The sequence below is a fragment of the Labeo rohita genome, chromosome 2 (genome assembly GCF_022985175.1).
Source record: "Labeo rohita strain BAU-BD-2019 chromosome 2, IGBB_LRoh.1.0, whole genome shotgun sequence".
NCBI classification, from domain to species: domain Eukaryota; kingdom Metazoa; phylum Chordata; class Actinopteri; order Cypriniformes; family Cyprinidae; genus Labeo; species Labeo rohita.
Window position 1 is genome coordinate 31,440,485 of NC_066870.1, and position 13,832 is coordinate 31,454,316.

The 13,832-nt window shown below is 37.6% G+C and overlaps 1 protein-coding gene across 2 annotated transcripts in view; it reads left to right on the plus strand.

Moving 5' to 3' along the window:
* Positions 1–162: 162 nt before the first annotated feature.
* The window catches only part of kcnab1b (potassium voltage-gated channel subfamily A regulatory beta subunit 1b), a 55,736-nt gene continuing 42,066 nt past the window's right edge, over positions 163–13,832 (plus strand). The window contains exon 1 of one of the 2 annotated variants that reach the window (XM_051129366.1): positions 163–563. In XM_051129366.1, coding sequence (XP_050985323.1) covers positions 274–563 — 290 coding nt within the window. In that variant the 5' untranslated portion in view covers positions 163–273. Of the gene's footprint in view, positions 564–6,667; positions 7,822–13,832 lie in introns of those variants that run through there. The other variant, XM_051129372.1, reaches the window with a different exon arrangement.

A 13,832-nucleotide genomic window follows, 5' to 3' on the forward strand; every position in this document is an offset into this window, starting at 1 on the left:
ATGTGGGTTGTTACCCAGAGATTTGGGAATTTTTCTGACTACAGTCACACAGTGAACATGAGGGTTTTAAATGACTTACAATTTTATCTCCTATTGTTCACAGTAATGCCATGAAGTCAGAAAACCCATGACTGGATGGTACTAAAGGATTACAATTCCATGCGTGATGTCCCGTATTTGGATTGGCCTCAGCTGGGCGCAGTTGTTTGCCCAGACTGATAGCTTTGTGTATTCATATAAAAACCACCAAGGTGGAAAAGTCCTCATACATTTATGACCACACTGCACATTTGGGTGAGTTTCAGCAAAATGTACCTGTACAAGGCAGCTTGCAGTGACATTCTTGTCCCTAGGCAAAGAAGTGCTCAGCGCTCTGAGAGAACCCCAGGCCGCTTCCTCCAGAGACAAGCGACAGGATTGAGCTCACACCACACAGCAGGTCGTCCTCACTGGGAAGGCAGATCCAGCTCTGCCCTGGAGTTGCAGCAGCTGGGGCATTTCATGCAGATTCATGGGTACTCCTTGGTGGACTCAGTGGGTGCCAACACCAAAATGATCTACAGGTACATATTACTAGTTTTTACACAGTACTTAAAGCATTTTACATGTTCTTCACAAAATGTCACTTTTCAATGATCTTCGGTCATTAAGAATCCATTTAAAATAACAATTAGGGGCTGTACAATTGGGTAGATTTTGCTGTAGTTCTGTACTTATATCCTACTTGCACTACAATTTCAAATGTTTGGGGTCAGAAAGAATTTTGAATGTTTTTAAATAAAATCTCTTTTTTTTTTTTTTGAGATATGCATTTCGAGGCCTGAGAACTAGAAGTGACATTTTGGGTGAAATTGATATATATATATATATAAAATTAATGAACTTGATGAGCTCTTTCTACTGGCAAAAGTATACTGTCATCCATGAGTGTACAACTTTTTATTATAAATGATTGAAATCAGTACACAAAGTCAGATCAAACTATGGTAAATTTTTTGTTTTGGCCCTCCTATAAAGTTGAAAGTTGTCCTATAAAGGTGAAATGTCACTTACGCCTTTCTGGTTGTCACCCCTCAATTTATTTGATTAAAAATGCAGTAATATTGTAAAATATTATTACAATTCAAGAAATTACTGGGAGGAGAGAGGGGAGCAGGATCGGCAAAGGACCTTGAGATGGGACTCGAACTCGGGTCTCCGTGAGCGCAGTTCTGAGAAAAGAAGTCAGATTTGTGAGATATAAACTCACAATTGTAACTTTTTTCCTCAGAATTGTGAGTTTATATTTTGCAATTCTGACTTTATAACATGCAATTGTGAGTTAGGTCTTTCTTGTGAGATATAAACTCGCATTTGCTAGAAAAAAATTTAATTCTGAGTTTATTTCTCGCAACTGCGTTTATATCATGCAATTCTGAAAAAAAAGTCAGAACTGTGAGATGTAAACTAGCAACTGCAAAAAAAAAAAAGTCAGAATTGTGAGATAGAAGGTTCGCAATAACCTTTTTTAGTTTTTATTCAGTGGTTTAAACAGGCTTCCATTGTAAGGTTAACCTTTTCCCCTTAAAAAAATCTTTCATTAAACAGGAAAGTTTTAAACCATGATGACATGTTTGCTTCAAGGAATAGGTCACCCAAAAAATGTTTTATTGTATTCCACAGAAGAAAAAAATTCATACAGGTTTGGAACAACATGACAGTGAGTAAATGATGGTGGTATTTTCATTATTGGGTGAACTATCCCTTTAAAGAAAAGTAAATTGGTAAATTGATTTGTAATTGGAAAGCGTGCAAGTGTTCAGCCTGAACAGCATTCAAGTACAAATTATCCAGAGCAATACTTGACAGAAGTATAATTCAATTACTCAGATACGTTTTTGATTTTATAAAGAGCCCATTCAGCACTGGTTTATTTTGCAGTCATGTTGTCAGCTGCGGTTTGTAATATTAATTTACTTGCACACTTATTCATCATACAAAATAAATTACATGACCCATAACGGCTTACACAAGAAAAATTGCAAATTAAATGAGCCGTGGATTCAGTATCTGTATGAATAAATGAACCTGTTGGGATTTACAGTAATAGAGTTCACACAGCAGGAAAAATCAGGCCAAAGTGTTTAACCGAGATTCAGATATGTAAATCAGGTTTTCAAAAGCATGTTTGCTGCTTTTCAGTTACATTCTTGACATGTTTATTATAGACGCTTTGCATTTTTAGAGCATGTATTTTGGAATGAAAAGACAAGTATCCATACTGTATAATCAGTGCGTGAAAGCATGTGTCAAAGATCAAAGGTTTTGTTTATGATTTGAAACACCAGTATGAGTCAGAGGTGTTATTCTAGCCATCGAAGAAGGGGCTACCGCTGGGTAAAATAAAGCTATTAGCTCTGATTAGCAGCCAGCTTGATCTGCTTTGACTCACACTGGTTTTTTATGCTAATGACTAGCAATACAACTAATCCTATATGACAGCTGGGATTATTCTGAGGGGAAAGAGGGAGAGAGATGAGGGTTAGGTACATAGTTGCGCAGAAGGAAAAGGTCATTATGTAGACAAAATGTAAATCTGTTCTTACATAATCCTGTCATATTTGATGATAGAGGTGGAAAGCATATATTATCAATTATAGGGGTTCTGTACAACTAATTGTCACATCCAGATTCATACGTGCCATGCTAAGGCCAGTGGTTATTGTCTTTTGACTATTAATAATGTGCATCCATCAGTTAAAGTAATATATTTTTGATTTATCTTATTTTTTTCTGTTTTTTGACATTAAAAGATTAGTTCCAGATGAAATTTACAGATTATGTACTCACCCCTTGTCATCCAAGATGTTCATGTCTTTCTTTCTTCAGCTGTAAAGAAATTATGTTTCAGGATTTCTCTCCATGTGATGGACTTCTATGGTGCAACCAAATTTGAACTTCCAAAATGCAGTTTAAATCCAGCTTCAAAGGGCTCTAAACGATCCCAACTGAGGAATAAGTGTCTTATCTGGGATCGTTTAGAGCCCTTTGAAGCTTTATTTAAACTGCATTTTGGAAGCATAGACGTCCATTACGTGGAGAGAAATCCTGAAATGTTTTCCTTAAAAAAACTATTTCTTTATGACAGAAGAAAGAAAGACATGAACATCTTGGACGACAAGGGAATGAGAACATTATCTTTAACTTTTTGTTCTGGAAGTGAACTAATTCTTTAAAGGAAAAGATTAAAACCTTTGTGAACTGGTCGATTTGCAAATTAATTAATATTCATATTATTAGGTCCAACTCCAATTCCAGTATATCACACCAATTAAAAATCTGACTTTTTGCTTTCATTTTTAACAACTGTTTACTGTTACAAACTGCATTTTTAAAATGCATACATTCTAATTCAGATCTCCAAAATTGTGTACTATCAGAATAACTTTGAAAATCGTGTTTAAATTTAAATTTAAATAAAAAAAACCTGCAGTTGCTTTAACTACATAATATGACTAGAAACAATATTTTTTTAATATTTTCTAATTATAGAACAGAATTCTACATTCTGTGTGTTTGAAATGTTTCTGTATTGTTTTGGTCTTAATGTGAGGACAAAAAAAGGTCTTACCCTTTGAAAACTAGTGAAATATAGTTTATAATAGAAAAGAACTTTTAAAAAGAAGCAATAGAATTACACATCTTAATATCAGCCATCTAAACTCGGTTCAGAAAGCTAAATGGTCCCCCCAGCTCCAGCGCCAATGGTTGTATCTATTACGTTCGACTATCTTATAGTGCAGCCCACATCAGATTTTTCACATTTAATTGTGCTTCCAAATCAGTGACTTTCTCGGCTGTTCTTAGAGAGGAGAAACTTATGATAATGCTATCTGGATAAACGAAGACGTTTAAAATGAGGGAGCGATGTCCTCAGAGAGCTCTTGCAAAACCATGTTTGACTAAACTAATTTCCTGTTAAAGCTCTTTATTTGGACGAGAGCGTAATAAAGTGGGTGATCTCTGACTGAGTCTCATTATCAGGGGGACGTTTAGAGAGATCTTTGTCTCAGGGTGCCAGAATAATTTTTCCATCAGGGGACGCCAAAGTGTGACAGTCTCAGATTAAGCTCACTTTAATGACACACTTACACTCAGTTAAGACTGTCAGAGAGAGTTGGGTTGTTCAGCTATGGTCCTGGAGGGCCGCTGCACTGCGGAGTTTAGCGCCGACACCTTTGTGGGATTTCAGTCCATTTTTTGTTTGCTTAGAGGTCATCTATATGTGTACCTCTAAAGCTGAATCATTTTAAATGCAAAAGTCCCAAATGATGTTTCAGCAAATTGGCAAATAATAACATTGTATTTATATATTACTGTTACTTAATCTATTTTTGCTCATAACAACATGAAGTAGTTTTATTCATGATCGAATTGTTTGCATGAATTATTTAGAGACTCACTCACAGTCACTTGTTTCTTTGCTAAATGAAACACTGTTCCTAAATAATTTAAGTGAATGATTTAAGGACTCACTCATACATTCACTTTTTTCATTGCTGAATGAATCAGTGTTCTTAAATTATTTGAGTGAATGACTGAATTACTTACTCATAAAAATTGTCACTTATTTGGTTATTGGTTATTTTAATATTATATACTACAGGGCTGTTGAATGCTTGAATTCGATTGGCTGTTCTAAGCTGTGCAGTTATTTTTTGGTACTTACAGCCAACATGTAATTTCTCACTAACAGCGACTATTGAGAGATGCACAGACTCATTTACGCATGCATGCGCGCTCTCTCTCTCTCTCTCTCTCTCTCTCTTTGTCTAATAACTTTTTTAACTGCATTAGTCTGCTATTAACAGCTCAAGCCTCCTTTACTAGGTCTAAAATGATGTTTTGAAATTAGCAATTCAAATTCAAATTTATTTGTATAGCGCTTTTCACGATATGGAGGTTTTGGATGAGATGCATAAGAAATTAATCCTACTCACAAGAGTGTTTTAAGGACAAAAACTTGACAAATGTCTTTAAATATAATATCTGAACAATATTTGAGGTTATTACAAATAATGCACACCGAGGTGTAATGAATCACCACCTCAGGTGTGCATTATTTTCTAATTATTCAATGGCCCATCGTCAGTTATTCCTTACATATACAGTTGAGATAAAAAATTTACATACACCTTGCAGAATCTGCAAAATAAGAGGAATCATACAAAATGCATGTTATTTTTTATTTAGTACTGACCTGAATAAGATATTTCACAGAAAAGATGTTTACATATAATCCACAAGAGAAAATAAGTTGAATTTATAAAAATGACCATGTTCAAAAGTTAACATACACTTGATTCTTAATACTGTGTTTTTCATGTTGTTCAGCTGTTCATGAGTCCCTTGTTTGTAACAGTTAAACTGCCTGCTGTTCTTAAGAAAAATCCTACAGGTCTTACAAATTCTTTGGTTTTTCAGCCTTTCTGTGTATTTGAACCCTTTCCAACAATGGCTGTATGATTTTGAGATCCATCTTTTCACACTGAGGACAACTATTACAGAAAGTGCAAATGCTCACTGATGCTCCAGAAAGAAACGTGATGCATTCAAAGCTGAGGGTGAAAACTTTTGAACAGAATGAAGATGTGTACATTTGCCTAAATATCATATTTTTTTCATTTAGTACTGCCCTTCAGAACCTACAGAAGGTACTTACATGTTTCCTAGAAGACAAAATAATTCACATTTTCCCTGATATTCTTATTTTTACCCCAGCTTAACGCATCGTGTTTTATTCTGGAGCATCAGTGAGCATTTGAATCTTCTGTAATAGTTGCATATGAGTGCCTCAGTTGTCCTCAGTGTGAAAGGATGGCTCTCAAAATCACACAGTCATTTTTGAAAAGGTTTAAATACACAAAAATGCTGAAAAACCAAAAAATTTGTGGGACCTGAAGGATTTTTCTGCAGAACAGTGGGCAGTTTAACTGTTTAACTGTGGACTCATGAACAACTATTACTAAACACAAAAACTCTATATATATGGGTCTGGTGGCTAGGACAGGTTTCAGGCTGGTTCTGTCCAGTTTTCCCACATATGACATTGGGTTTCTGTCAGGTTCTAGTCTGTAATTTCCAAAACCCTATTTTATTGGAAAATCTGTGTTGTTGGGTCTACTCGCTTGGAGAGAATATAAAAACATTTTCAGGTTTGATCAGGTTGAGTCTTTAATATCTGACTCACCAGTCAGATCAGATGTGGGCTTGTTTACAACCAGATTCAGGATTGAACTTGATGTCTAGTTTTGAGCTCCTTTACTGAACGGCATGTTTTGTTCCATCATTGTTACGTTCCTACTGCAGCACAATTAAGTTTCGAGGAAAGCAGTGGCATGCATATGCCAAGAGCATTGTGGGACACTGTGTGACCTGACAAGATCCTCGTTTACTCTTTTTAGGATGGCTGAGCTCAGCTTTCACATTAATGCTGCATGTTGCGTTTCATTTGACAACCAGATGTCAGTAACATTAGTCAGTAACATCTTTCAACGGTTTAATATATGCTAAAAAACATCAAGACGTCGCATCGATGATTAACTGTTCCATCACACCCATTTTCAAGTTTTTGCAGTGGACCACATGTGACACGCTGCGAAATGAGAATGACATCTGCATTATAAACGTATCCAAGCGTGTCACACTCACACATACACACGTAGTCCCATCCAGATGGATTGTCCTCACTCTCGCTGTCGAGCGCAGCGCTGAGCCGCTGGTGAGAGACTGCAGTTATTTCAGTCTCATTGCAGTCTCTCTCTCTTTTCTCCTCTCCCACTCTCTCTCTCCTCCCTCCTTATCGTCTCTGATTGAGCATCATTCTCACATGCTACGCTTTCATGCCTCCTCTTTCACACTCACTCTCTCTTTCCATCTCCGTTAGCTTCTCTTTCACTTACAGCCCCAGTGATCATGCCGCATCCCTCTCTCTCTCTGTCCTCTCCTCTGCCTGTCTGCTTTCGTTTACATATTTCTTCATCAAACTGACTGTTTTCAGCACCGGCCAAACTGCATTCGCTTGTTTTGGGAAAGAGGACATTTAGATGCGGGACGCTGGGTGTTTTTCACCTTGCAGTGTACTCATCTGGACAGCTTTCGGAAGGGCGTCCGGTCCGTCCTGGAGTTTCAGGAATACATCGATCATCCGGTTTGCAGTGTTTTCCCAGAGTCCTGGAGTCTGTTGCATAGCTGTGCGTCTCCTGCGGTGCACTCGGACTGCTCTTATAGTCTCGGTGAGGAGTGTGGGCTGAAGAAATCCCCCCTCAGCCCGTCATCAGCCCGAGGAGGAACACCGTCAAGGGTCAGCTAAGATCAGTGGAGAGGAAAGAGTGACAAACAGAGGCAAGGACAAAGCAGCATCGCATAGGTTAAGAAGAGCATCAAACGGCGGGAGACGGGATCGGCTCCTTTTGGGAAAGAGAGTGAGAGTTTCAGAAAGAAACTAGTGACTATAAACACTTCAGTATTTGAGAGCGGATCCAGAACTCTGTCCTGATTCTCTTGGACTTCCAGGACAAGCTGTGTGTTGGTTTTTCCTGCTCTAGTTCCCTTGTAGTTAACAGCCATGCAGGTGTCCTTCGCGTGTACGGATCACGGGTTGAAGGCCCCGCGTACCAGCGAGCCCAATAAGCAGAACACGTCGAGTCCGAACACGGCCAGCGCGGCACGGGCACGGTTCCGAACGGTGGCACTGATCGCCAGAAGCCTGGGCTCCTTCACACACAGGCACCACATTTCCCTGAAAGAGTCCACCGGAAAACTCACCGGCATGAAGTACAGGTACAGAAAACTTCCAGCAACCATTGAAAACTTTATGATAATGCTGCAAAATATCAGTTCTGACACAGTTTGAGTGAGTCAACTGAGTATTTTTAGTTCTGATAACTCTGATCTTTGTTGTTGTTTTTATTCTCAAAAGGACATGGCAAAGGTTTCTATAAAAAAAAGCAGTTTAGTTTGTGAATGAACAGATGATTTTACAACTCATTCTAGCAAACTCTGTCCTTGAAATTTTAAAGGGACAGTTCATCAGAAAAATCTAAATTCTGTCATCATTTACTCACCCTCATGTTCTTCTAACCCTGTATGCATTTCTTTCTTCTGTAGAACACAAAAGAAGATATTTTGAAGAATGCTGATGACCAAAAAATTTTGGTTGCCATTGACTTCCATAGTATTTTTGTCTATACATTTGTTTCTTTAAAATATCTTCTTTTACATTCCACAAATATAGAAAGTCATGCAAGTTTGGAACGACGTGTTCATGAAAAAGTGCTTTTGTTTGATGGACTGATTGATGAAGTGAAAAGTAAATTGTAATCAGCTAAATTCTGAACAGTAGATTACTTTTTTTCATTACGCACTCAAAACAAACAACGGTTTCTCGTCTCGTGAGTGGAATAGTGAATTGGAGGAAAGGCTACTCAAGAGAGCTGAAAACATTCGGCGTGTATGTGTGTGTGTGGATTTGAGGGGGAGGTGTGAACTAATGGTTTTTGTGCTGGAAATAATTAATTGCATCTGAGACACAAGTATACCACAAGCATGCAACAGTTATCGCATATCTGCTAGTTTCCATAACGACAGAGAACTGGCGGTTTGCCTGCGCGTTACTCTAATTGGACACATTAGCTGTCGGACGGGGGTCATAATTGGGCAGTAGGGTAAACCTGAACACCCTCGGCTGACGTCCAGCTTCACGCACTCGTGTTTGACATTTATTACTTTTCTACACTTTCAATGAATTAATTGTGTGATTAAAAAGGCTGTGTCATGAGGAAATGAATTCATCTTGGTTTTTGAAATTAGATTTTGATGTACTATGAAAACATACTGTTGAACGTGTGAAGTTTGGGGCAGATCGGAATTTTATGGCTGAGTTATAACAACTTTCTTTTACATGGTGAAACATTGAACTTTGTCAGGCCGCCACGGCCACGCCCTTTAAAGAAAACTCAAGATCTTTGCAATTTAACATTGCAAAGGCCTTTAGAGTAGACTGACCAATTATAACGTTGATGTCATTAAATCTCTTTGAGGAGTTCGTTAGGGGCCATTCACACAGAACGCGTTTTTCCATTCCAATGTGCTACCTTTCCATTGTTTTTCTATGCAAACACACGCTCGCGTCTTGCGTCTTTTGCAGTGCCTCTCACATGAGTGCCTTGTTTTTAAGACGCTGTGTCAAATGAAAAGAATTTCAACTTTTACACGCAGTGCCGCTCATCAACGTCAGTTCCAAAGCAGTGGACCAATCAGAAGAACTCAGAGGCGGAGGCAAGCGTTGCAAGCTTCTGTTTAGTAGCAAGTTGGCATGACAACTGTTTTATTTGATGGCAACATGGCATACGGATACGCTGAATTATATAACCTTTCTTCAAGCGATTACCGCAACTTGTTCCTTATAAAAATATCCCAGAAATATCTCTCTGAATATTGTCGTTATTGCATCACATCTCAAAAGCGTGTCTCAAGACCATCGTGTTCTACGCTGTGCTTTTCCTGAGTGCTGCATCTGGTGTTTCTGTGTGAATGGCCCCTTAGAGTGTAAAACATGCCATTTCCTGTTGCCAGCAGGTGGTGCTATGACTGTAACTGAATATGAGCATGGCCATGTGTTCTGTTTCATGGCGAAACACCGAAGTTTGTCAGGCCGCCACGGACACGCCCTTCAACGAAAACTCAAGATCTTAGCAATTTAACATCACAAAGGGCTTTAGATTACACTGACCAAATTTGGTGTTGATCTGTTTAAATCTCTAGGAGGAGTTCATTTAAATACAGCGCCTAGAAAAGTTAAAAATAACAGACTTTCTGTTAAGTACTGGACTTCGTATCATGGGACGATACCTTTTTCGTAGGTATTGGTGTGTTACATGTGTCCAGCGAGTTTCACACATGTATGTGAAACATAGCTTGAGGGCCACTGCGTTGAATTTTTATAGGTGGCGCTATTGAGCCATTTTGCCACACCCACTTCTGAAACCCATATCAGATGTAAATTTTCACCATTTTGGCATGTGTGCAAAGTTTCATGAGTGTTCCAGCATGTTTAGGCCCTCAAGAATGCAATTCATTTTGGAGAAGAAGAAGAAGAAACTGAGCAGTTCCAATAGGGTCCTCACACCAGCGGTGCTCGGGCCCTAAATAAATGTTGGGAAACCTTGCGCTCTTCCCGGTTGTTTGTACCTTCTGCCTCTATATCTTTTCCAAAGGATCCCAGGGTTAGGAAAGTGTGGCTAAAGTTTATTTTTAACCAGATCTGTGTCATTTTATTACTTTATACTTTTATTCTGACCTTAAGAGTTTATGTGGCACATTTCAGCAAGGATTGTTTTGTGAACATGTCACAAGATAACAGGCATTGCAGAGAGGTTGTTTTTCAAAAATAGAGCAGTGCGAACTACATTAGACCAATCCTGTGCACACAACAAAGAGGCTGTTTACATAGTCTTAAAGGCACAGCAGTAAAAAAAAAAAAAAAAAAAAACAGCCTGTTCAATTCTAAAGCCAAGTTTAAGAGGGTGGAAAATGGATAGATGGTTTGTGTTTTCTAAAAAGGGCTTCTGATTTTGGAGTATATATATATATATATATATATATACATATAAATGCAGATGCACCGTTTTAAAATAACAAATTAATTAAAGCATGTTACAGAAAAAGCTGAGGAGACAATTTAATTTATGATACTATTTTGACTTATTGAGGTCATAATCAAGTCACGTGACAAAACAAGATATTTCAAACCATCAGAGGCTTGCAGGGCACAACTTCTTGCAGGGAATTCTTGTAGGTTGTGTTCACAGGGCAAAATTAAGCATGAGTAATGGCCCTCTGTTTATCTGTACATGTCGGATATCCTGGAGCACAAATATCTGTCTCTGTGGTTTAATCATCTGTCACTCACTGTGATTTAATCTTTAGAAATAGCAATTGCTCTGACAGCGTAGAACCTCGGGCCTTTTTGTAAACATTACATTTTTGTAAAAGAAGTGCTGCTTACATTTTAACATCTTTCTGTTGCACCAGAGTGTATGCCTTTAATTAAGAATGCGTGTTTGTAGACAGTGGTCAGAATTAATGTAATTGAATAAATGTGTAACATGAAGATAAATTTGAGTTACATGTCTCATTTTGTTCGGCTTAGAGTCCAAATTTAACTTTCTACTGCATGTGATAAAGGCAAATATTGAGAAAATGTACGGGCCATAAATATGTTTTACTGTGTTTTGCATCATTCCCTTATTTAACTTTTTCCATTTATGAAGAATCGTATACAGAATAATTTTGTTCCTTATTTTAATCAAGTTTGGACATTATTTGTGTTGCATAACCGTAGTTATGCATCACTGCATGAAATAAAACATTTAAAAATGTTTCCTTTTTATTTGATTTTAAAATTATCATATTATTATATTATAAAAATAAAATTAGCAAAACAATAAAATCTAGAATTCTTGTATAGAGGGTTTGCACTTACGTCATGCTTTGGTTAGTTATGCGCGGCCATATTGGAGATACACAGGTGTAAACAACAGCACAGATTGCATGGTTAATGTACTACTAAGTACATTGTTCTGCTAATTTATGCTGTCTGACCCACAGAAAAAAACATGTGGAAGATGTTAAATCATATAGAGAAGGACTTCGTAAGTAGAAAAGGGTGCAATATTTTGATAAACTAAAGTTAATAGGTGGTAAAGATACATACCAGCAGTATTAATTAAGATATTAGCCTAATATTTCGCCTACCTGACTGGAAATGATTAGAACAAACACAAATGTTGTCAAGATTCTTGCCCTGGAAATCCTGATTCAGTCAACCACAAATGCCTTTTGTTCCTCAGACAGTTTTTTGCACTCCTCTCCTTGATTTATTATACCTTTTGACAGTTTTTAGTACTCCAAATGTTTTTTCCTGGTCTGACCGATAAGTACAGCCCAAAAAATGACAGTAATTGACCATTTTCAGCAGCAATAATCAGCAAAATATGCAAATTTCGTTCGGTGTAGTCGCATTGTTTATGTTCAGTGCTGCCAATATGGCCAATTGATGACGTTGTGAAAACACTCTATTGTGTTTAAGCTGTATTTTGGAATTCTAAAAAATGTTACTTTCAAATTCAGTTTACTCTCCAAAACAAAACCCGATTGCTCTCTTTTAAGTCGTCTTTGAGTGTTAATTTTGGATCCTGCTTCTGCTTAACCTAATCTTAACCCTGTCTGAACAAATCTGAGAGTAAGGCTTTTTTTCTATTTTCTCTCTCTCTCTGACTTTATAAATGACAGGAAGGCTTAAGATACACTTTAAAATCATTTGATGTCCACAGATTCTTAAGGGTGTCCAAGGGATTAAGCATTAGTATCTCGTGTGTGTATTTGTGTCTCTCTCTTTCATTTGCTCAATTAATAAAAGTGTAATTTAGCCTGGTATTTCTGAATCCCCAGCACTAAAGCAAACAGTTGCAGTGTTTCATGGTTCACTGGCTGGTGCTGCAGTCCAGATGGGCAGTCATGCTGTGTGTGTGTGCATTTGTCCTTGTCATTGTATTTGTGTGTGGGCTTCTGTTTTCTTGGCCATTGGCCTATTAGAAATCAATCAGTGTATGTGTTAGTTTTATTCAGCTAGTAAGCATTTTTCTTCTCATCATAATAGTCTGTTGTACTAATGTGTGTGTTTTTGTGTGTGAGTGGAGCACAGCAGCAGAAAGTCACTGTGTTCCAGAATCTTCTGAAACAAAGGATAAGGAGACCTTATAAATGCCCAAAAGGGCACAGCGGTTGTATTTCACTTTTTCATTTCCCAGGTTTGTTGGGAAAGAAATTTGTAATAATGCATTTTTGGCCAGGTTTTCTCATAGGTCTACAATATATTTACCAGTGTGACTTTAAAGCCATAGTCCACATCCATCTATCTATCTATCTATCTATCTATCTATCTATCTATCTATCTATCTATCTATCTATCGAACCATCTAATTTTAGTTAGCTTGTTGAAGGTAGGCATGTAAAATCTAAACATATTAGGCTTAATAGATGACATCATTTTGATTTTGAGTGAACTATGCCTTTAAATTGTCAGATAAGCTCTGGGCTGTTCGGACTTCGGACACTGCTGAGGGACTGAACCTCATTTTGCTAGAGAGAGAACTTGGGAACATCCTGTGGTGCTTAGAAAATCCCTTCCTGCTCACTCTTACCCATCTGTTAATCATCATGTGTTATTCATTTGCTGATAAGGCTTAATAGTTTTCTTTTAAAACTATTTCTTTTTTATTAAAAGACTACGCACATGCATTTGCACACTGTGGTAATATTCAGAACCCACTTGCACACATGCATGCACACACACACAGTAGTTAGTTATCACACTCTGCGGCAGTCCCCTGACTGCTCTAAACTCGTTACAATTCTGTTTTACGATGACTACAGTATCACTAGAGACAGTAATGAAGCCTCACGCTCACACACACACACACTCGCACAAGCTCGCACTCCTACAACAGTCTTACTGAAACGTATAAAGCAGGTGGACACATCCAGATTTAACAGTCATACTGATGAATATTTGAGTACTGCCAGGTCCTCCAAATGCTGGATGTTTATTAATAAAGGTCTTACACAAAAACTATTGATACAAGTGTACTTCAGTATATACTATACTTAGTATTTTTAATATATGTTACATGTGTTTTTGGACATGCTACCATTGTGTTTAAGAGTGTGGGGTCAGTATGATTTTTATATTATTATTTATTTAATTATTATTATTCATGTGTCATGGTATA